The sequence below is a fragment of the Adiantum capillus-veneris genome, chromosome 3 (assembly GCF_014529385.1).
Source record: "Adiantum capillus-veneris isolate H3 chromosome 3, ASM1452938v2, whole genome shotgun sequence".
Lineage (NCBI taxonomy): Eukaryota > Viridiplantae > Streptophyta > Polypodiopsida > Polypodiales > Pteridaceae > Adiantum > Adiantum capillus-veneris.
Genome location: NC_140933.1, coordinates 48,394,594 through 48,419,123, shown reverse-complemented (window position 1 = coordinate 48,419,123; position 24,530 = coordinate 48,394,594). Strand labels below are relative to the sequence as shown.

Here is a 24,530-nt window from a genome sequence, read left to right as displayed (position 1 = left end):
TGGCGACCGGAAAGTGGTCGGACAACGGCTGATCGTTTGGCCAGCTGGCCGATGGTCGAAAGTCAATGGTCGATGGCCCGTGGCCAAATTCAATGGCCAGTGACCGCTTTCAAAGGCGGACTTGTCTTCTCAAGGGAGGCCACACATGGGCGGATTGAAGAGTCCAATTTAGACTTGTCTACACAAGAGCGGCTCCACACGACTGTTTCTCATGAGAGAGGGCAACCCTTTTTGCCTATAAAAGGAAAACATTCTACACACATTTTGGAGTGTGAAGTTGATGCAACAAGGTGGGTGTGAGGTGGTGAGAGTGAAGCAAGACGGGAGCTCTATTAAGGGAATAATCCCTTTGTAACCTACTTCTTGTTCGAAGTACTAAAGCCATTGACTGGCTGCTTTCCCGTGGATGTAGCTCACATTGGGTGAACCACGTTTATCGTGTGCTTTCTCTCTCTCTCTCTCTCTCTCTCTCTAATCTCTCGTGTGTGAAAATTTGTCTCTCTCCATTAAGTAAGCTACTCAAATATCTATTTAGCTACATCCTATTTCCTAACAACAACTCTGATGATATAGCAATAAAGGTAGTAGATGTTGAGGAGGTTGTGAGCCCAGTACATGAGCACACAAATCCTTCCACATACTCCATTGCAAACTTGTCAGGAGGTGTCCACCTCAAAATATGTAAGTGTAGCACATAGATTCACCTGAAGAGATTTTTTAAATTTCAAAATTTTACAAAATTATATTTATAAGAGGGGTTTAAATATAGAAAACTAATGAAAAGTTATAGGTTTAATAAGGAAGATGGGCCTTTTAATTCATGTTGAAGCGTGTGAGTCTTTTAATTCATGTTGAAGTGTGTGAGTTAGGGGTTTTATAAATACCTCTTGAACACATGTACTATAGGTGTTCTTGAAAGATTGACCCCTGGGATTGCAAAAGGTATCAAGTCGTAGGAAAGATTGTACCCCTCGGAATGGAGACAAAACGGATGCATAATGGATAGCCCAAAGCCATAAACATGAAGGCCGGATCCCTCCTACAATATATGTGACCTTGAAAATTGAAATTGACCCACTAAATTGAGGCCAAATTGATGCATAGTGGATGAAATCCCAAAGCCATAAACATGAAGATTGGATCCCTCCTATAGTATACGGGAACTTGAAAATTGAAATCGACCCATTAAGTCACAAACCCATGATGTTTCCCGATTCTTAAAAGTAAACAACATGCTATATCAATGATGCATATGGACATATCGAGGTTCTAGAAACAACCTTCAATAGAAGTTTAGTACACAACACACTACACACCAAATCATTAGTGATGCACATGAACATATCAAGGTTCTAGAAGCAACCTTTGGTAGAAGTTTATGGAAGCATGAGGTTCTGGATCTATGGATATGCTCTTCTCACCTAACCACCTTAGTTCATTACTACTTGTTTTTTGGGATAAAAGCATAAGAATCATTATCTATTCTTACTTAGAATACACAACTACCAATATTCTCTAATCCAGTTACCTTCATTCGTCAAAGTTTACTGTTTTTCCAATCCACAACTTCTATTATTTGTTACCGTCGACCACCAAACATAAATAATATTTATATGATTTCTCGCACATATAGTTTAGTAATATTTCTAACAAAAAATTTCATTTTTAAGCCAGAGGCAGTGGCCTCATCTATTGTAGACGACCTTGTTAGCTAGATGTTGCTTGAGTCCTCATTTATCTTATCCATTTTCCTTTTTTTTTTTGGGACAACGGAGGACACAACCATTGATCTTGTTGGGGTCACCCCAACTTGGGGGGACACTTGCGCATATTGTGAAGGCTATTTAATAGTCCGATAAGTTCAATGCAATCTTTCTTTCTTTCTGCTCCATTGTTGCCCGATCTTCTCTCTCGTCTCCCGTCTGTGCTCTCTCTCCCATAGCCATGCCTATACGTGAAGCCATTGGCTTCCCTTGCAATCTCAACGAATTTGTCTCAAGGTCAAATTCAGCCTCACGAAGATGTTAATTAAGTCTTTTCTTTCTTTCTTTCTTATTGTTTTGTGGTGTAATCATATCAATTACCATAAAGAAGTTTACATAGTGAAAGAACCAATCAAACACTAGGGTGAAACCTCCAATAAAAGGATGGGACCCTAAATAAAGACAAACGTTAAGTACTGCCGAGGCCTATTGAAGTACACAATGAAAGAAATGCTAGCATTCATGTTGGATTACCACGGTTGTTCAAACCTCACATGACGTCCTTTTAAAACACATCGAGTATGTCTTGCTTATAGGAAGGAAAATTTTACATTTCAAATTTAAAATGCACGTTGTGTTTTTGTACATTTTGCCAAAAACATCAACGCTAAGCTTGGGTGAAAGCTCTTGATGCAAGCTTCAATTTGTGCCGACAAGTTTGAAACTGATGCACTGTGCTTCAAATGCGCCTTGGTAGAATTTTGATGTCCTTAAGGAGGGGGATTTACCCTGTGCACAAAGACCAGAAGATCGATATTGGGCAAGCTTCGATTTATGTAGACAAGTTTGAAACTGATGCACTGTGCCTCAAATGCGCCTTGGTAGTATTTCGATGTCCTTAAGGTGTAGGGAATGGTCGCCTACTGACCATTCCCGTTCCTACTGACCATTCCCGTTAATCATGGGCGACCGGCGGAGGCCGGGAGCCCTGATTACAGGAATGGTCAGTAGGCGACCATTCCCGGCCGTCAATGGTCTTGGGGGAGGGGGGCCGACAGTGGAGCTCTGACAGCAACAACATCCGACAGTAGGCCTGCTTTACATGCGCTGACCAGTCAGCAATACCTGAGTTTGAGGGTTTGGATTATGAGTGCCGAGGTGTCCGCACCTGAGCCCATTCTCACCGCTAACATGCCAGCAAGCGATTGGAGCCTCAGGCCGCGTATTCTGGATGCTGACGTGGTGTGCATCTGACGGCTGCAGTGAAAATTCCGGACCAGAAAGGACAGCAGATGCAGGGCTCACAAGTGCTGCCCCCCGACCCAAGACCTTGACGGTGTAGGGAATGGTCGCCTACTGACCATTCCCGTTAATCATGGGCGACCGGCGGAGGCCGGGAGCCCTGATTACGGGAATGGTCAGTAGGCGACCATTCCCGGCTGTCAATGGTCTTGGGGGAGGGGGGCCGACAGTGGAGCTCTGACAACAACAACATCCGACAGTAGGCCTGCTTTACATGCGCTGACCAGTCAGCAATACCTGAGTTTGAGGGTTTGGATTATGAGTGTTGAGGTGTCAGCACCTGAGCCCATTCTCACCGCTGACATGCCAGCAAGCGATTGGAGCCTCAGGCTGCGTATTCTGGATGCTGACGTGGTGTGCATCTGACGGCTGCAGTGAAAATTCCGGACCAGAAAGGACAGCAGATGCAGGGCTCACAAGTGCTGCCCCCCGACCCAAGACCTTGATGGAGGGGGATTTACCCTATGCACAAAGACTAGAAGATCGATATTGGGCATTCAAAATCCCATAATCAAAAAAGTCATGCTAGAGAATCAAGCAATGAATGTCAAGGCCAAAATGCCTTTCTTTTAAACTCGTGTGGCATCCTTCCAAACTCATGCACTTGCCACATATATAACCTCAGCGAAGACACATTCCAAAGCAAAATGCCTCTAAACCCACACTTCTACCATCAAAAGTGAAGGCATTCTTTGTGGTTCAATTATGCAAGAAACCTAATAACATAGCATATCCAAAAGCAATTGGAAATGCTAGGATGACTTGCCCGAGAACTCGTCGGGGAAAAAAGATTCACCTCTTAGCATGAAACTAGATGGAGGACACAAAGGCCCAAATCTTCTTGGCATGCCGCCGATGGAAGCCCTCTCATCATAGCACACCAAGGTACCACCTTTGCCTTATAAGAGAGTTATGTAAGCCAGCCTTAAAACAATACATCTCCACCTTGAAGCAATAATTTTTTGACCCACCAAAAGCCTTGTTGGCCTTGTCTTTTGTCCAATAAGAGAGTGGTAGCCATTATTTGCAAATCCATTGATAATGGGCTTTTTGCCTTTCTTTCAATCTTGCCAAGGGGTGATCAATGATCAAGGCAGGGCCATGTGAAAAGAAGAAAGGCAACCACGAAGTTGCACCCAAATTCTTGATACCCATGAGGAATATGAAATTGATGCCACGCCCTACCAGAGAGAAATTGGTTGCATTGTGGTGAACACAATATTAGAGAGGCAAGCAATATCTACAATTAAACTGTTGATCTGTCAAGCCATGCAATATTTTTGGAAGTGGAAAAGCACCTCAGAGTGCTTTATTGGCTATCTATCAAAGGGTCATGATTGTACTCTCTTACACATTTATTTTCACATCCATTACAGTTTGAGCTTCCCTCATACTACACATGATACATACCCCCACTTTACTCTCTTTTATTTTGTAGCATGTTTACCTAGATACCCAAAGGACACAACATGTACACCATTTTGATTCATAGAACAATTTCCTCTAGGAGAATGTTTTCTTTTTCTCGCTTTTCTCTCTCCCTTAACTGCCAGAAGTCATTTATCTTTGAATTTGCAGCATGAAATTCCATCAAGGAAGAAGTGTACCTATAATTATACTTATAATTGTGGATTGTTTTGAGTATGCCATGCTTTGTGTATATGCCTATACACAATACACCTACTGATACATAGCTAGGCATATGCATGCCTACATCTGTCATAGTTTGCGTTTAGGCTTACGCACAAGTGTGTATGCTTGTATAAACCATTATATTCTTCAAAGCATGCTTTTATGTCCATATGGAATGGTACATATGTCAGCACCATATAAGGCTGCTCGTGATTTGAGAAATTGTGAAACCTAACCCTATCTATGCACGGCCTACTCGAGGAGAACTCCTCAACGGGTGAAGGCATTCAAGGATTGGAACCAGAGGGCCCCCACCTATCTTGACAACCTTAACAATACAGGGGCAAATATGAGCTGGACAATATGATTGACAAGAAGCAATGGAAAGCACTTCTCAATTAGAGTATCCTTGAATATTTTAAGGCATGACAAGTGTCAATATGACAAGCTTACACAAACTTTACTTTCAATGCCTTTGAAACAGTTGCTTGGGTTAAATTTTGAGCTTGCTTTCGGATTATCCCTATCCTTGAGCACAAGCCTTGGGATGACTCCTCCAAGCAAAGGCTAGCTCTAGATAATCAATAAGGAAGTTGGTTCAGAAGAGGTGAAGCATTGCCAATTGATCAAGCAATTTATAGGATCACCTCTTTCCTTTGGCACACAAGTTGACCTCACCATCCACGTAAAGAGTTGATGGGCTTCTCATTACAAAATTGATAGCATTCTCTTTTAAATAGAAAAGACAAGATTTTTTGTATTTGTCTCAGACAAAAGTGATAGGATTTAATGGTCTTTGCTTTTGGCTAGAGCTGGCAAATTTCATGCTCATCACAGGAGTACAAGGTGTCTCAGGTTCGCAAGATTGTGTGCATGACAGGAATGGAATGATGAGGCACATAAAAACCCAATAAAGAAGAATATTCCTCCATCTAAGAAGGTAACAATATTTTCCAGATTACCTGTCAATCCATACAAAATCATAACCTTGCAAATAAATACAGAAAAATTGGTCTCCCTGTTGATGCATCCTCCAAGAAGAGACGCCTCATAGGTCATCAGGAAGCATAAAGTTTTGAGCAGTGGGCTTGACTTTTTCATAGTAGCCCAAACAAGCAAAATGTAGCATTATGGTGTAACAACCCCTTGCTTTGTTTTAAGGGTTGCACCTTCACAAACTCTTTTATGCTGGCTTTTGAAGTCCTTGCTGCTGAGCAAAGCTTTATCCACGCCGCACGATCAATTAAAAGAATGATAAATGGTTCCAACTCTGCTACACTTTCGAGTCCACTCTGGCTATAGGAAGACCATACCAATTATGAAGGCCTGCTAGGCAGATCTGTTCTCACAAACTCCCAGCTTGCTAGGCAAAGACTTGCTCCTTTGCTTGACCAGGCTTTCACCTATACAACTGCCTTTTCTAACATCAGCTCTTCTCATCAAGCCATTGTTATTGCTGCCCATTTATTCTGCAGAGTGGTTGTTTGCAAGCCATCCCCGAGATGATCCCTCTTTTTGTGCAGGTTGCAACATGTCCTGATACATTTAAAGGTTAATGGAAGAAGATCTACCAAACCTTCCAAACTGCTCAATAATGTTGATACTTTCTTTGGACAGGTTCCAAGGATGGGTACAAAAATAATTTTGGAAACCCCGGCCCCTGAAAGCACAATTAACACACACACACACACATAGTAGTGAAACACTACATTGGGAAAGACACAAAAACTGAAATCCATGTATCAGGCCAAAGGACGGTTTTACTAAGGCATCCACAATTACCTTCTCCGTGCGCCACCAGAGATGAGGCGCTCCTGTTCTAGAAGCCCGATTTTTGCCAAAAAGCTAACATCTTCAAAAAAGGAAGCTCTTTGCAAAGATGGATGTGCCTTAGAAGGAAGTTCTTCACATAAGGCACGATGTAGGGAAGACTTTTTTTCACACCTAAGATCATTACCAAGAAGATTAATTAATGGCACTATGCTGATCACAGAAAACAAGGAACATATTTAGAAAGTAGTGCAAATACCTTTTAAACTCTTGCTCTTGAGAAAGAGAGGCAATACTTTGGAGCTTGAGCCCTGTTGAACTAGGTAGCAAATTACCGTTGGTAACCAACTTACCCAGTGCACATGGCTCATTAGCAGCTAGCATCATATCTTCGAATGAATACTTGGTTTTTGCTGTCTCTTGAATCCTTGGTGAGGGGCAACACTGCTCAATGAATAAAAGGAGAGATTTGTGTGCAACAATGGAGCAAGCCTGCAGCATGTTGCTATTTTCAAGACTCTCATAGCATGAAGAAAGGCAGGAACTGTTCCCAAGAGCCTACACAGAGCAATCGAGCATTGCAAACATAATTGTACTAAAAATCGAATCCCGCAACAAAAACAACATAATTGTCATTAACAATCAAGATGTTGCTCACCATCTCTTCAGCGCCCACCAAGCGAGACATTACGTCGCAAACTGAGAGGTTATCTGATAATTTGGATAAAACAGAAACCGTTGCCAAGGACTCTTTACACGTTGAGCTCAATAGCAGACTCTGCCTCTCTTTTGTATGTCGAAATTCAGACCACAGAGTGTTAATCGACTCAGAGACTCTTTGCAGTTTTGACACATCAGGATTGCACCGGATGTTTTCAAATGACTGAATATTTGGAGAGTGTGTTTGGCTCGATACTTTCATTGACACATTGTGTCTCATCGACTCAGCTTCAACATTGGCGTCGTTTGTGTTATGTCCTGTGTCTACCTCATGTTCACTTGGTTGCAAGCATCCGAGTGTTGCTGTTTGGACAGCCCCTACTAAGGATGGTAAGTTGACAGAACCTGCACCATTCAAAACATTTGTCCCTCTATGAGTATTTGAAGGGTCATCTTCTCCAAATTCCTGTCTAGGTGTCTCTAATACAGGTGCATGATTCTCATCTAAATGCTCCTTACTAGCAGCTGCACCAAACATGGTAGACGCAAGATCCTTCTTTAGTTTCTCTCGCAAAATTGGTGATCGAGCCACAGCTTTAGCATCTTTTAGATTGTTAACCGGAGTTCCCAAATTATCAAATTCCTCAGCTGTTAATACATTTCCATCATTGCTTACTCTCTCAGTTCTGGAGGGAGAGTCAATCTTCTGCTTCTTCAACTTCTTGATCAAGGCAAGTTTCTCCAGTATAGAATGCTGTACTTTCTTCTCTTCGTCAAGGTTGCATTCACTTTCTACCTGGGAAACCTTGTTGTTCAACTCATAAGCAACTGATTGTGTGAGAGGGCAAGGGAACTCCATAGATACAAATAAAGGCCATAATCTGTGCTGCGCCTCTCTTTCAAAGAGTTTTAAGGTTGCTGCAAAGTCTACCTCTTGAGACTCTAACGCAGACTGTAGTTCAACTTCTTTGTCTAACTGTGTGGAAGGTTGGATACCTTCCACCTCAGATGAACACTCACTAATATGACCTTGCGACCAGAACTGGAGATAATTCAGCAATAGCCTCAAGTCATGACGGCATAGTTTGACCATCTGCAGTAAAACTTCTGGCCTGCATGGGATGCCTTCTGCAATGCATATCTGATAGAAATAGACAGAGAAGAACAAGACTAAGCAGAGATGACAGAAGCGTACAGAGTCTTTCAAACAGTAAATTTGGCCAAAATCAGGACTACCGAGTATGTCAGCACTAAAAGCTCCCTAGTAGAGGGTTTTTTAAACTCTACCAAATCTGCTCCAAGCCTGTGAGGGAGGCACAGCTGCTTGTCTGTAGGAAAAAAACGTGTTACGCACTTTATCAAGAGCTACATGTGAAAAAGAAACAAGCTTTTATGCTGCATGCAGCTCCTCTTAGCACTAATGATGTTAAAAGCTTTCATACAAAGGTCAACTTGAGACCTTGATAATGTTCCCTAGCTCACATTTACCAATTAGCTCAACTTTCATTTATAAGGAGATAAACACATGAAAAGCATCCCCAGCCCACCATTGCTAGTCAAGATAATGGGTCTTTTTGCAGTTGCAGCAAGTTGAGCAACAGCGGCAATGAACCCACGGTCATCTTCAAACACCATATCAACATCTTCAAACAGCAAGACAGTCAAGGACTTGTCACATTCTTTAGAGACATCATGTTGCTCAGCTTGTAAAACTGGCACTTCTTCTGTATGAAGCATTGCTCTCTTATTCAAAAGTTTTGATTTGCTTGTAAGACCATCCATAGGCTTTTGCTTTGGCTTTCCGTTCTGTCTTTTATGATTGCTTGCATCCTGTATATTTTCTTCTATACTTGTATTGGCAGCAGCCAAGGTATCTCTCAGCGTGCAAGAGGAGAGCCCTGTGATATCTGCAGACCTGCCATTAACACTATAAGTCTCATTATAAAAGACTTTTAATGGATTACTTGTGTGACGTTTTGGTTCCTAAAAGGGAGTGCCCAGAGAAAATAACTCTGCTTACCATTTGCCAACACAGTGAGACTCCATTGACTCGCTAAACTTCTGCTTTATTAGCAGTCCATTTCGATTATCAGAACTGTTGACCTGTATTTGAGGAAATAATGCATGAGTTCTGTCAATTGGCCATGATGAGACACAATTCACAGCCTACTTGACTTTCTGAAGCTGTGATCACTATGCAAGGACAGTCATATTCATCGTTACAATTTTTTTTAAACAATAGTAGTGGGCGAGCGATTATATTAGAAAGCAAAAACCAAGAATACAAAATCTGGGGACACAGCACCTACTGCAAGTATAGAGACAAGATCCATATACGAGAGAGTCTTCAATAAACACCACGTCTTAGGTTTGTGTTTGGCACCTTTCATATATTCATCGTTACAATTTTGTATTAACAAATAAAAGGCTCTTTTGAAGCATAATGGGTTACATTATTTTGCTATGTCCAATTTCAACTGCACCCTGTCTTCGTGAAATATCGCAACAGGTAAAGATGTATGTTTTGTTCAGAATGTAGATAGCAGCATCAAGGAGCTAACCTCTATAACTGTAAAGCCATGAGCCCTTGCACATGCATAAATGGCTGCAGTTTTCCCGCACTGCAAGATTTGAAAAAGTTAGTAATGTAATATATTGGCAGCAGGAGGAGCATAAACATAGTTCTTATTTCAGTGTTTCAAGCTGCAGTTCTACACCAGGCACCTCCTCAACTAATTGAAATCTCTTCAGCCACCAATCTTTTTGGCACCAAAAAGCCCTAAACAATGAAAACCTTCATGAGCAAGGCAACTTGTTATTTCAAAATATCTACACCAGGCACCTCCTCAACTAATTGAAATCTCTTCAGCCACCAATCTTTTTGGCACCAAAAAGCCCTAAACAATGAAAACCTTCATGAGCAAGGCAACTTGTTATTTCGAAGATATTTTGAACCCATGAAGAAATCGCTAAAGCATAGTCTCCAGCTTCCCCTAGCATACCGAGGCATGGGGTTTGCTAAATGTGAGCGTTTTAAGAAGCTGTATGAATTTTTTCAAGACCAAACCAATGTACATTGGGGTGATGATAGAATGACTGCCAGCTGCCATGACCCCCTTGGGCTTCTAACTGCGCTTGCTCTGAACACCCCAACCCCAACCCCATTGTCACAGGGTTTTTTCAGGAGTTGTGATTTCTGAGTCTCAATACTTCGGCTGTAAAAATTCAGTTTGCTCCTATTTGTAAGACACTTGAATCCAACAAGTCAGTTCACTAAAAACGTAGCATTCAATGCACCTTCCTTAAACTGCTTGAATAGGAGGGTTTAAAGTCCTATACAAGATGGAGCCACATGTGGAAGGCATGTATTGTAAATCACAGGATGAGTCGAGCACAGTAAGACAGCTAAAAGTTTAGAGAAACAAGCAAGCGAGCCATTACTTCAAGGAAAGTGTCTTCTAGCAGAAATACAGACCTTTTCAGCGAAGATAAGATTAGAGAAGAATCCCTTCACTAATCAGGTGTTGAATGATTCAATGAGTGTAGGGCCCATTCCACTTTCAAATCCATGCATGACATATATCATTCGCTAGAAAAGGACTAAAACTGACCATTTTCACACAATCAGAAAGCAGAGGGAGAACCAGATGAGAGCCACACCCCAACAGGACCAGTCAAGAACAGAACATTTTGTGACGAAGCAGCTTTAGTATTGCCCTCAGAATCATAATCCTCCTGAAAGCAACCATGGTCCTCATCACTGTCTTCAGCACTGGACATCTTTTTACGTGTTGAGCCTTTTTCTGGTGGGCCCATCACACATGAACTGCCTGGATGCCACTTCTCAAGCCATGCATGTAAATAATTGACTGCATCTCTATTGCCACAAACCTGCAACCAACCATACAAGATAGGAGTTAATAACGCAAAGAGAAGTTGGATCTTTTCTTTGAACAGCAGGTCTTCATAATGTACCTCTTCCGGTGATTGAGGCTGGTAGACATCAGTCCAAAGAAGATTTTTCTGGGCTCTTCCTTCGTCTGTGCATATAGATTTCATGTCTGAGGTAACCTCAGAGCATCTTTTAGCAAGGTCAGAAACACGCAGCTTCAACCTGCTAAATGCAAAGGCCCAGGTTACACATTTGCCCCCCTGTGTTCAAGCCCAAAAGAAATATGCACTTTTAACAAATCATCAGAAATTTTAAAATCCCATGGGAGATCTTTTAAAATCTTGGGCATGCCATAATTAGTTAAAACATCAGAGACCAGAATGACAGACCTTACTTTGCAGTGGGGAATGGTCTCCAATGGCACCACAGGCCCCCTCTTAGACTTTTTCCCCCTCCCATTATGCCACAAACTGCTGACATGTCAAGCCATTTAAGATTCGGTGGGTTGGGGTTCCCAGGCCCAGCCCTAGCCAACTTGCAGATCTCGGCCGAGGGGCCTAAAACCTAAGAGAAGCAGAAGAAGAAGAAGTCTTACCAACTTACAGAGTCTTGCCGAGTGGCCCAGTCTTTAAAAAGAAGTTCCCACCAACTTATGGGACCCCATCCAATGGGGCCCTTAGAGACATTAGACATTATAAACTAAAGCAAGACCACCGCACACACACACAAACTGATGATGCAGCTGGCTGTACGGACAACACCGCGCTTTATGCTGGCAGGCTGTACGGACACCTGTGAATTGCGCTGCAAGCTGCTGGCAGGTGTACAGAATTCCGCGTTTCACACCAAAGGCTGCTGACGTGGCATACTGTATGAATTTACTGAAATTACGTTGCCAGCTTTTGGGTCAGATGCTTTTGGAACTTGATGCTTTTAGGCTTGTAGCTTTTCATGTAAACTACTTTTGGGCCTAGAGCCTTTAAATATGTGCCATGGGCTCATTCTCTGGCACAATTCCTCGCGTGGAAGTGCAGAGAAAGGGAGTACCGACTTGCACTGAGTTGAAGCAATACGAAGAAATACCGAAAGGGGCGCTAGGGTTTGGGGTCAATGCTCTCTTGGGGTGGAACTCCGCCGCTCTTCGTCTCGTGTATCATGCACTCTCTCTCTCAGTTCATTTGTTATTTGAAGTACTTAAAGTTATTCACTCTGTTCTTTTCCGTTCGCACGTGGTGCCCGACCGTACACATTAGTTGATGTAGCCATTGGTTATCTTGTGTCTTTCATTTTGGGAGAGTCTGCCTTCTCTGTATAGTTTTCGACATATGAGACAAAATGGCGCACATGTGTGTCCTCTGGGTATCCGAAAAACGGACAAAAGTGCAAACCTACTACAAAAAGAAAAAGACTGACATGGGGGTGTGTGTATACATATATGAGGGAGGAGGATGGAGCTCTAACTCTAATGGATGTGGAACTATAGGAATACAACCATGATATGCAAAGGGCTGGCTAGCTCCATCCGGAACTAAACTCGGGGTGTAGTATGGCATGCATAGGTGAGTAGGGGGTGAAGAGTCCCTGTAACGGCAGCAAGGTCTGATAAGGTCCACTCTATCTCCCTTTGTTTGGTCTGCTCATGTTGTAGTCGGATCTCCCGTATGACCTTGTGATGTACTCTCTGGGCCTAGTATCTTGGTGCTCTGGGCCGCTATAGCCTCAAACAATCTCTGCATGCGCTAGCTCTTTGAGTGTCAAGGGGTGGAATTGGAGCAGCTCTCTAAGAGAAGTCCATGAGTTGTGACTGTCGCCATCCACTCGTGTGTGTGTGCGTGGGTGATAGGAGGAGCGTCTTCATATGTCTTTGAATCTCTAGTAAGAAGCGACTGAGCCGTCTCTGGTCGCTCAACCTCGTGACTAAATGCCACGGGGTCTTGAATGAAGACCCCGCCATGGGATCATGGTGGACGGCGGACGGGGGCGGACGGGGGGGGGGGGGGGGGGGGGGGGGGATCTCGAGGCGATCGGACGGTGAAAAAAAACCGGCGGCGGGTCACCCCAAGGGAATCGAACTCAGACGGGCACAGTGGCAGCCCAGTGAGCTAACCGTGCACGCGTGTTCATTTCACTGAAATGGATGCGTGTTTATGTATACTTATGCTTGTCTGAGTTTACACATTGGATGTCCGAGTTTACTTTTAAACATCGCACAGCCGGGCGTGCCTCTGCTTTTGTGCATGCAGTTCTCCTCTGTGGATCCCATGGCGGGGTCTTCATTCAAGACCTCGTGCCATTTAGTCATGAGGGTCGCCCAACTCCAATAGCACTTTTAATTTGGCCGTCTTGTGAAAAGGGTGCAATTGCTCTCATATGCTAGACATTTGCAGCGCTCCTCGTTTTCCATCCCATGTCGCTTTTACAATTTTTCTTGTGCACCCATTCAAAGGTGCAGTGACCGGTCTTGACATGCATGACCTCATGTTCTACCACGACCGAAGGCATCCTTCTGTATTGCTAGTCTCTGACCATTGACTTATCAGTTTGGCCGACCCTCTCTCTTCTTTACCTTTCCTATTTCTGTTTTTCTAGTTTGTTGTTTTTTATTTTTTCTGTTTCATTGTTTGCTTGTGTGTGAGTATGTATGTGGGTTCCATCTGAGTTTATGGGTTGGGTGGGTGAGTAGGTGCGTGGGTGGGTGGAGAATGTTTTAATAGTTGTTTTGTTTTGTTTTTCTGTTTGATCGTTCGCGTTTATTTCTTTTTGTTTGTTTTCCTCTTTGCTTTTGGTGTTTGCGCTTTTTTTCTCTTTTTTGGTTTTTCTGTTTTGCTCTGTAGCATTTTATCACAAATCACCTCGCGTTTCCCTTATAGCTCGCTGCTGCTTGCTTTGTGTACGCTACTACGGTGAATGAATTTCCTATTTGTTGCAAGAGCCCAGGCTTGCACACAGCTGTCCTCCCACATTCCCCGTGCTTCCCAAAGGTGCTGTCCGATGCTGCTTCTTTGGTACATAGCCCACATGTTCTGCTTGTTAATGCAGCGTTCTACCTTGGTAGAGTCTGTAGACGTTACCTCATGGTAGGGGCTGATGTAGCCCTTGCGGTGGTTTTCAACTGATAGAAGGATCTGTTTTGTGCAAAAAAGAAAGAGAAAGTGTTTTGTAGAGGGGTCATTATGTTCCAATTATGTTGTATGATGAAAACTAAAGCCTAGGGCCTGCTTTTATAGGCCCTGACTGTAGCAGGCTATAGTGTCACTTTCACAGGACAGTGCAGTTGGTCTGGTATGGTCTGGTCCACACTAGATGGACTCTCTGGGCTGGGCAGTGACACGTGGCAGGGATACGACGGTGGTTCTAGTGGACATCGTGGCCAGGTCAGCACCACCACTCAGTTTGGAGATTGGCTTGGGTGGCTGACATTTATGAGCCATTGGGTCATCGGATCATCCTCTAGATATATGGTCCAGCGTCGTCGTCTAGGAGCGAGTCTATACACACAACACTGCTTCACCATCCCTGCACACCTGAGCCTCGACACCCCATTGTACCTGTGAGTCATGGGCTGGAGCTGAGTGTGCTGCCACGCCAGAGTCTATATCAGTTCTTTGAGATAGTCGAGTCACATGTTGTGGTCTGCTGTTGTGTCTCTGTGAGCTTAGTTGTTGTCTATTTGTTCTTTGTTTTCAGTCTGTTTGAGTGAGACTGTAACGCACATTGCACTGAGGAGCACCCACTGTAGAGAGCGCGACACACTATCCGCGCTACACTGACCCTCCCTCTTAGGAAAGCAAAGCCCAAAAGGTATGAAGGCCAAAAAACTGCTCCTTGAGAAGGCTCTGTTCCATGGAATCCTCACCCTCAAATCCGTTACAATATTCCAGCCTAGTATGCTGAGAGTCTATGTCACAATCAACAATACAAAAACCTTTTATTCTCGTAAAGAAATCAAAGCTAATAGAAACTAGGAATATGAAGAAATACGATACTTAATACAGCAAAGAGGACAAAGAGATCCAAACCAGTAATAGCCAAGAACCCCTAAAAGCTGAGTATAACAAAGTTTGCCTAAATCATAAAGAAAATGATGTTGAATCTTACCCTGAAAAATATTCAAGTTATCACACACACAAAGCAATTTCTTTATTTCAAATGGTCTAATCAGTTGACAGGAAAGATTTTGACACGCTGCACCTGTCCTCCAGGTAGGCCAAGGAGATATCAATCTTTTCACGATTCAGATTCTCTTCGCTCTCATCTTCAAAGTCCTATAAAGAAAAATGCAGCTTCATTGCAAGATATTCCACGACATAGAGTTCCACAGGATCTGAAAGATCTTCTTAGCACTCACCTTCAAAAAGTTGAATAAAGGCTCTAAATCATTGACAAGCTGCAGCTGTCCTGATGGATAATCCCTCCTACAAAACTCGGGTATTAACCCTCAAACTGATAGAAAAACTTAGGCAAAACCTTCTATGATAAAAGTTCTTGAAACACCTGTGCCTTGGTGCCTCAGATAGCTTGTTCACCAAAGATATTCTCAAAAGAGCATCAAGGTCTTTTCTGTTTTCATCAACCGGTTCTTTCTTGAGAGCGCTTGGATCCATCTTCAAATTCTGACAGATCCGTAAAGAGGTCCATCTTTCTAAGTTTTTTGTATGTGCCTCTGCCTAAGCATACAGGTTGATAGTTTTTCATGCATGGACTTAGCATTAACAAAAAAAGGAAAAGAAGGGGGGGGGGAGGTAGGGCAAATAGATTTTTACTTATGATATTCAGGAAAATACTTCTGGAAGAATGAATTACCCCTGCTAGCTGGGTGATGTGGAAAGGCGGAGACGGAGCCAAATCAATTTCTTCAAAAGAAGAAGCAGGTTGAGACGAGCAATCATTTGCGGCAAGACCCACAAAGTTTGAAGCTCGTTGTCCACCCTTGTGCTGTAAAAAGAAAGGATGGGTAGGTTTCCCAACACGAAGTTGTGCATTCTCCTGCATTTGTGTTTTAACAATCAAGAAGTTGAAAACATTCTGTGGTCAGCAATGAAATGGAGGTAGCATAAAATTTTCAAATGTAGCATACCTCTGCTGCAATTTTTGCTTCTGTACAGAGATCAAACTCAAAAACAGAGACCTTTTCTCTTTTTTCTTCCTTTGTTATGGAGTCAAGATGTCCGTTAGCAGTTGCATTCAAAATCTTCTTTTGTTTTTTAGAAGATGGCATGAAAAAACCTACAGTCACCACAACAAAACAGCCTGATCGGTATAAGATATCTGCAGCTGTAATTTTCCATGGTCATTTCCCACAGGCTTTCATGAAAGTCGCATAAAATTGGATTCAGAGTTTAGCAAGTGGACAAAAAGAAAATCAGACTCAATTGTATTGCAAAATAGAATCAAGGTTAATAACAAATTACTAATGCATCCCAAAATAAGCTAATAGTGTATAAATTACCAAAATACTTCAGCATTAAATCAATTACAACTGACACAGGATGCATATGAAAAGGCTGATAACAGAACACAGATTTTTGGCCAAGCTTGTTTTGAGGGTACAAATAACTGCAATTACTTGCTTAATACAAACGCAATCATCACCACCACCATCCACTATTGTGCCGTTGCTTAAAAGTGGAGATCCGAATGTGCCTACCCTATCATGATTGGACACCATTTGGTGCAAATCTAATTTTGAAGCATGAGTTGAGTTATTGGGTTAAGAGGCATGGACATAGAGCAATGGGACTAGCTGGACATTTACCATAAACTAAAATAAACTTGAAACGTTTCATAAACCCAATCACCCTAGATCATATACTATAATTGGTTGGCACAACATGCCAAGCAGTGATCAAACAGCAACAAACTTGAACATTACCATAAACCCAATGCACAAGAGAAATCTGCAAGATGGATACTTGAGAGGGGAAGTTCCCCTTGGAGATGCTCAGTCCCCTAAAAGGCACCCCTAGCAATATTTTTTTTTATTGCAAACGAAAGGGGGGCTTGGTACCCTTTTGTATTACATAATCAAATTACATGAACGAAGGGATTACATCAGCCCATAAGCACACAAAATATATATAATGGAACTGATAGTGAAAAAGCCCTTGAGATATTCAACCACCACAAACCTAAGGGGAAAAACTACCAGTGATACAGAGTTACAAAAGACCGGTGATACTACAAAAGCTAGGAGCATGGGAGTATGGGAAGAAAGTAGCAAAGAGTTGAAGCAGAAACAAGCCACCCGGACTTCATCAAGAAGGCCGAAAACTCCACCAAAGAATCTCCAATATCCAACTTTGTGCCTCCAAGGCCGTGTATAATGGTGCATCCCAATAGAATAAAAACCACCATTGCATAACCATCTTGTATCAATATCCACGAAAGAATAACCCCGAACCATCCCTGGCATCGATCAACAGGGCTATGGTGCTCTTCAACCTGCAAGCAAAAGCAAAACATGGTGCAAATCTGAAGACAAGGTGAAAACCGCCCGCCCGCCCGCCCACTTGTGGCGATATTTCTATTTGCCAATTTGAGGGATTTCCTTTTCTTCAAGAGATTTTAGGCCCCTTGGCCAACTCTGGTAAGTTGGGAGGGAATAGGGTTAAAACCCTAACCCCTTTTGGCCCCTTGGGTAGAATCTGCAAGTTGAAAGCTATGCCACGTCACAAACTTGTGACATACCCCCCTCTTGAAAGAATTGTAATCGCCCTGGATTATGCCTGCAAAACAAACAAAAGAACAAAAACTAGCTCAGTATACACTCAATTAAGTAATCACGTATACTAGACTGCACACATCTTATGCCTTCTTATGCCATGCTTGAGACTTCTGCAAAGCTCCCGTACCTTGGCAAAATGTCACAAACTGCTGACGTGTCAAAGCCCTAAAGAATGGAGCCAACTTGCAGATGCTGGCCGAGGGGCCTAAACCCTAAGAAGAACAAGTAACAGAAGAAGAAGTCCCACCAACTTATGGGGACCCCGTCCGATGGGGTCCCAAGTGACATAAAGGATTAAAATAAAGCAGGACCCACACACACACAGGAAAAGCTGGCGGAGCTGCTGATGACATGGCAGATTTTCGAAAATTACGCAGGTTGATGACGTGGCAGGCTATACGGATTTCCGTAAATTACGATGGCAGCTTTTTGGCTTTGCTTTTGGACTAGATGCTTTTGAGTTTGAAGGCTTTTTACTGTAAACTGCTTTTGGGGCCTAGGGCCTTTAAATATGAGGTTAGGGCTCATTCTCTGGCATGCTTACTGGAGAAGGTGCAGAGTCTGGAGTACCGGCTTGTAAAGAGTTCAAGTAATATAAAGAAATACCGAAAGGGACACCAAGGTTTGGGGCCAATACTCTCTGTGGTGGAATTTCGCCACTTCGTGTCGCGTGTGGTCTCTCTCTTTCAGTTGTTATTTGAAGTGCTTAAAGTTCTTCAGTCTGTTCTTTTCTATTGGCACGTGGTGCCCGTCTTGTGACACAAAAGCAGTGTCTAGATCCTGTGTATACTGGTCTGCTTCAAAAATCTTCTCCTTGGTGCTCAGAATCGGTGAAACCTTTCTGACACCCTCGACGATCTCAAATGGCGCCTCCCCCATAAATGTATGAATTGTGTTATTGTAAGCAAATTCCACAAGAGGCAAGTACTTCTCCCACTGAGTTTTATGATCAAAGAAATAGCACTTCAACAAGTCCAACACCACTAAGTTAGCTATCTCCGATTGCCCATCTTCCTGTGGATGAAACGAGGACGAGAAGTGAAGGCGAGTGCCTATATTCTCCCATACTGCTCTCCTAAACAAGCTCGTAAACTTGAGGTCTCTATCTCACACTAAAGATTCAAGCATGCCATCTAATCAGAAAATCTAAGAGAGAAACAACTTGGCCAAGTGACATCCTACATAAGTATCATGAAGCCCTACACTTGAGGACAAGTGTTTAGAAACCAGAGGGATGTAATATTTTTATCTACGACCCTAAATGAATAAAAATAATTTCGTGCACATAGAACTAATTTATGAATTTATTGGTACCACAGTTGGTTGCTGCAGTGAATGTGTTTTCTCGGTTGGTGCAGAATCCTAGGAGTATGGAATTTCTACAAGCGCCACCAGTGTCACAGCCGAGAAGGCAACTTTGTCATGTAGGAAAGCCCATTGAGGCTCAAGCCCAGGTCCCTTATGTGTCCCAGTAAGGCAAGGAGCACTCGCATGTTGCAGAGTCTGTAACAAACTTGGGCACCCCAAGTCTAGGATCTGTCGCGACACAAGAGAATCACTTAAAATACTTCACAACTTTAAAATCACAATTCAATTTGGTCGACACGGCCTGGCGTAGTTCCGTGCCCAGAGAGATTGGCCCCAAAGACTGGCGCCCCTTTTGGTTTTTCTTTTACATTAATGCTTGATCAAAGTACAACTCCCGCGGGTCCTCGACTCTCAGACTCTGTGTCCAGATGCTCTAAAGAGTGAGGCCCTTGGGCCCTTTTTAATCTTACAAGGGATGCCAAAAGCAGAGCCCCAAAAGCCATAAACTCAAAGCAAACTGAATTAAAAGCAATTGGTCCTCAAAAACTGTCAGAAAAAGCAATCAGTGCAGATTACGAAAATCTGTACAATTTGCCACGTGAACAGCGCGTTTCGCGGAAGTCCGTATTGCCACGTCAGTTGCATGTCAATGCGTTTTAGAAGCCTCCCTACTGTGCCACGTCATCAACTACCATACTGTCCTGTCCGTACAAGGTGTCCACGTGATCCTATGGGTAGCAGTGCCACGTCATCATTTTGTGACATACCCCCATCTTAAAAAGATTGTAATTGCCCTCGATTACGCTCGCAAAATCAAACATAAGCCATAAATCAGTTTAGCAGAATCTGACTGTAAGTACCGACGCACTAGACGACACAAATCCAACACTTGTACAAAGAAGACAGTCACATCACATCACATCACATGACAGGTCAAATCAATCACAGAAAAATTCATTCCAAATCTCAGACCATGACTGCCATTTAATAATAGCATTTAGATCCATCCTGGACCTCGCTGATGTCGAATTAACTAATCCTTATTGCGATCACGTCTATAAAGATTTTCAAGACTGAAATGTTGCAGTCATTTCGTCAATCATTCCATTCAAGCATTGTCGTGTGCGAGTAATAATTTCCAAGGATCCTATTTTGAAGTACTTTCATAAAGTCATCTAGCAGAATACTGTCAGCACATCAATATCCCTAAGTCCAAAGGGAAATCGGTGCCTTTATTCTATCTAGGTAATCTGTGACAAAGGAGCGGAGTAACTCCCCTCTTGTGCAGTCGGACCAGCACCAGATTCAACCTGCCGATCTCCGCGAACTCTTGGAATAGCCAAAGCTAGACCAAAAGCGTCAAGGTAAAGTTCCAAATCTGAGGAGTATCTACTAGGTCCTCCTCCTCCATCCATTTCGCATTCAATGCCGGATGGTTCTTATCTAAGAACCATCATTCACTTTACCTTTCTTTCTTTTCGAGTATCTTTTTTGGAACGAGTATCTCCTTGTTCTCTTCCACTTCAGGTTCATTTGGGACCTGTCACTGCTCCAAAGTCCATCATCATCATCTTTTCACAAACATTAGTAAATTCAAAATCAGCTTCCAAAAAGTCTTATTTCATAAATTTGTAAAGCAACATAATGGTAGTTGATCCATAATTTTCTATCTAAAATTTGTTCCGAAACAAGTATCTCTCAAAACATTTTCCTGCTTTGAAATATTCCTCTTGCTGTTCTTCTGTCAATTTGTTCTTTTGTCAATCAAGATCGTGTATCTCTTTGTCGTCTGTTTCTGTTCTGACTTGTTGAAGGTCCATCTGGTGGGTAAGTCAAGTTACCCGAATGCATAGCAAATCCCCGCTTAGCATGTCCCATCAATTGTTGAATGGACTCTGACTTCTTCTCGAGACAATAGTCTCAAATTTCTTTGGGAAGTCCGCAACGCATCCAAAGTGTCATCCCTTGTCATCTGAAGTTAGTTCCAATCGGTTCTCACATCTCGTTTGTACTCCTCAGTCAACCAAGAAGAAATAAAAAGTTTCTTGAATTTCAACCACGTTATCGGTGCTCGTTTCCTTAACAAAAGAGTGGACCATGATGTCCGTGCATTGCCTTTCAGAAAGGATGCTGCCCATCTAATCTTGGACTACTCTATATAGCGGCCTCCAGAAGATGCTATATCAAATTGTTGGATAAAGGCTTAAAGCCTTGGGAGCATCTCGAAACCTTGAAAAGTACTCAAACTTTACTGCTTGTCCTCCCTCTTTGAATTCTTTGGCCTTTTTGCCCTTGTCGTCGAGGAAATCATACTCATTGGCTCTGTAAAAGTGCTTCCTTTTTGCATAAAACCTATGATCTTTCCGTCGTTTCTTGGCCTTTCTGTCCTCATCACTTGAGTCAAAAGAGGATAAGTTGTCTGAGCTATCAAAAGAAGATGAGGACGAACTGGAAAATCCTTCGAAGCGTACATGCTTCTTTTGTTTTCTGGCATTTTCAAAAGAGGATTTTTGGCCTAAGTAACCAGGGAAGTCAATTCCCTTGTTACGTTTCTTCAGCTGCTTTTCTTCTGACCCCAATAGTTGGTTGACTCATCTTTCCACCAAATCCTCCAGTTCATCTGCTGTAAACATTTGTGGAGCAGGAGGTTTCTTGAGAGCTGACTTTATTGGGGAGTCGATGGCTTTCTGCCAATGGGTGTGCATATCGTCAATCGCGTGCTGGGTCAAAAATTTGGCATACTGTGGATCCTTGGCAAATTGGAGCATCTGTTAGCGCACTTATCAACCTGTTGTTGATGTTGCATCTCCATGAGCTGATCCTGCGTAGGTTGAGGTGGCCTGTACTCTTGCTCTGCTAATGCACTTGAATTTTCCGTATTGCCTCCCGTTTCCGAAGTATTAGGAGGGTTCGTCTGATTCTTGCGGAATTCGTCGTTTGAATCCATGTGTGTCGCGGTAAGAGGATCGGATTTCCCGGTAGAAGAGAAATCAGCCTTGCTTTGATACCACTGAAACAAACTTGGGCACCCCAAGTCTAGGATCGGTCGCGACATGAGAGAATCACTTAAAATACTTCACCAACTTTAAAATCACAGTTCAATTTGGTCGACACGGCCCGGCATAGTTCCGTGCCTAGAGAGATTGGCTCCAAAGACTGGTGCACCTTTCAATATTTCTTTTATATTAATGCTTGATCAAAGTACAACTCCCGTGCGTCCTTCGCTCTCAGACTCTGCGTCTAGATGCTTTGCAGAGTGAGGCCCTTGGGACCTTTTTATTCTTACAAGGGATGCCAAAAGCAGAGCCCCAAAAGCCACACACTCAAAAGCAAACTGCCCCAAAAGCAACTGGTCCTCAAAAGAAAAAGTTCTAGTTTCCATCGATGCTGTGAAGCGCCTCTCCTCAGCCGTGGGCATCTCAATCTCCCTAGCTCCTATGCTCGGTGAATGAGAGTACCGCAGGTGTGAGTATGAGCTGAGCTTTACAGTGGTGGCTGCTCCTCTATGGTATATATATATATATATATACCATAGAGGAGCAGCCACCCTATATATATATATATATATATATATATATATATATATATATATATATATATATATATATATATATATATATATATATATATATATAGAGAGAGAGAGAGAGAGAGAGAGAGAGAGAGAGAGAGAGAGAGCTTTATTAATGTCTTCTAGAGGCCGAACTCGGCCTATGAGACAAAACCATGTACATGTGTGTATCCTCTGGGTATCCAAAAAAGGATAAAAGTGCTGAAAAAGAATTGAACTAAAGTGATACAAGACTAGAGGTAAGGTGATACAGTGCTGCATTAATCAGATAAGAGGTGGGGTAATACATGTGCCAGTATACTGAGGGGATGGAGCTCTATCTCTAGTAGATGTGAAACTATAAGCTCAGAGGGTACAATGATGAGATGCAATCTAGCTCCATCCGGTAGAAAATTGAGGGTGTAGGATATCATGTATAGGAGGGTAGGGTGTGAAGAGTCCCGTAGTATGCAGCCGGGTCGGAGAAAAATCGCTGTATCTCTCTCTGTCTGGCTTGCTCATGCTGTGTCTGAATCTGGTAGATCTCCCTCTAGTGTGCTCGTCGAGCACGATATCCCTCTGCTCTGGGTCGTCTCCTGGCTCACATCACATCTGCCTATTGGAGAGTGACCCCTCTATGTGTAGTCGTAGCAAGTGGTGTTGGAGTCGCTCGATGAAAGAAATCTGTAAGCTGGGACTGTCTACTCTCATTGGATGATTGTAGTATCAGGTCTCTATGTCTCTGAATCTCAAGGAGAAAGCGCTCAAGCTGTCTCTGGTCTCTGGACTCCATAAGCTCTCTGAGTGTAGGTTGCCCAGAAAACAGGTAGGGTAGCGGCTACGGATATCCTGGTAAGCTCGGCATCTACAAACATAATGCTCCTTGCTCTCCGCCTCTGCTATACATATCCTCTGGTCTCTGGGAGTATGCGATGCTCGGCCTGTCTCAATCTCCAATCTATGTGATGAAACTGTAAGCTGTCCAATGGCTACTCTGGCAATATGAGACATGTAAACATCCATGTATCTAGGCCTCTGGATGAAGCCATCCTCTACAGTAGTCAACAACTGATCCCTGTAGTACAACATCTTCGGTGGAAGAGACAGTCTCGGTGTGATCCGTGTCTCTCTGATATACAGCTGACAGAGATCCTGTCTGAGGACCCAATTCCTCTCCGCATGAGAGAGGCGAATGAATGGTGAGTAGGCGTCGTACTGAAATGGTGGTAGTTGCTCAATATCCAAGCCATGTGTGCTAAACCACTATGTCATCTGTGCATATCATAATCCACTCTCTCCAGTCGCAGCTAGCTGGCGGGATGCCTCAAGTGCTCTGTATGATAATCTGTCCGATGGAAGCTGTCGCACTCTCTGGACGAAGGCTTGAAGCATACTGTTTGGAAAAGGGCCTTTACCAGCATAGGCGGTGCAGCTAGCTCTACTCTGATGATGTCGTGGGGCACTAAGGATTTCCCGCGTATCAGACGGAATAGTATGATAATCTGTGGCCTCTCGACCTATGTCCACCAAGAACCTGTAAGGCTCAGCGTCCAAACTGGTGGTGCATACATGAGAGCTGGGGTGACTAATGTGTCGAAAAGCCACCCCTTGATGCGGGGCTCCCAGAAAAAAGCCTGGTGGCATCGGCACTCTAGCATTGCTAATGCCGCATATCCTCGTGTGATCCTATCTCTGGCTGCACTCGCCATGGAGAACCATCCTGTAGCAGCAGTAAAAGTGATCCCCAAGTATACATATGAATCAGTGACCTCAACTTGCCTTCGTGCTAGTGTGTAGGTGGCTCTGCTCCTGACCTGTCTGGAAGTATGGAAGATAAGAACCTTGGTTTTACCAAGGTTCACAGTAAGACCTCTCTTATGCAAAAGTCATCCAGAATTTGAAGATGTCGCTGTAGTCCCTCCTGTAACTCATATACCAATACAATATCATCAGCATATAACATGATGTCAACAAGTGTACCTGCTAAAT

The 24,530-nt window shown here is 43.1% G+C and overlaps 1 protein-coding gene across 10 annotated transcripts in view; it reads right to left on the bottom strand.

Annotated features, from left to right (window-relative positions):
• Positions 1-5,550: 5,550 nt before the first annotated feature.
• LOC147460875 (uncharacterized) overlaps positions 5,551-24,530 on the bottom strand; it is a 121,337-nt gene continuing 102,357 nt past the window's right edge. For 6 of the 10 annotated variants that reach the window (XM_086508563.1, XM_086508568.1, XM_086508570.1 and 3 more), the window contains 15 exons: positions 16,037-16,185; positions 15,763-15,945; positions 15,454-15,626; positions 15,308-15,374; positions 15,151-15,224; positions 11,043-11,181; positions 10,728-10,958; positions 9,629-9,688; positions 9,088-9,170; positions 8,615-8,982; positions 8,304-8,395; positions 7,066-8,208; positions 6,667-6,965; positions 6,420-6,581; positions 5,551-6,297 (listed from right to left, as the gene is read on the bottom strand). In XM_086508563.1, the coding sequence (XP_086364689.1) occupies positions 6,183-6,297; positions 6,420-6,581; positions 6,667-6,965; positions 7,066-8,208; positions 8,304-8,395; positions 8,615-8,982; positions 9,088-9,170; positions 9,629-9,688; positions 10,728-10,958; positions 11,043-11,181; positions 15,151-15,224; positions 15,308-15,374; positions 15,454-15,626; positions 15,763-15,945; positions 16,037-16,185 (3,338 nt within the window). In that variant the 3' untranslated portion in view covers positions 5,551-6,182. Of the gene's footprint in view, positions 6,298-6,419; positions 6,582-6,666; positions 6,966-7,065; positions 8,209-8,303; positions 8,396-8,614; positions 8,983-9,087; positions 9,171-9,628; positions 9,689-10,727; positions 10,959-11,042; positions 11,182-15,150; positions 15,225-15,307; positions 15,375-15,453; positions 15,627-15,762; positions 15,946-16,036; positions 16,186-24,530 lie in introns of those variants that run through there. The other 4 variants (XM_086508564.1, XM_086508565.1, XM_086508571.1 and 1 more) reach the window with 4 other exon arrangements.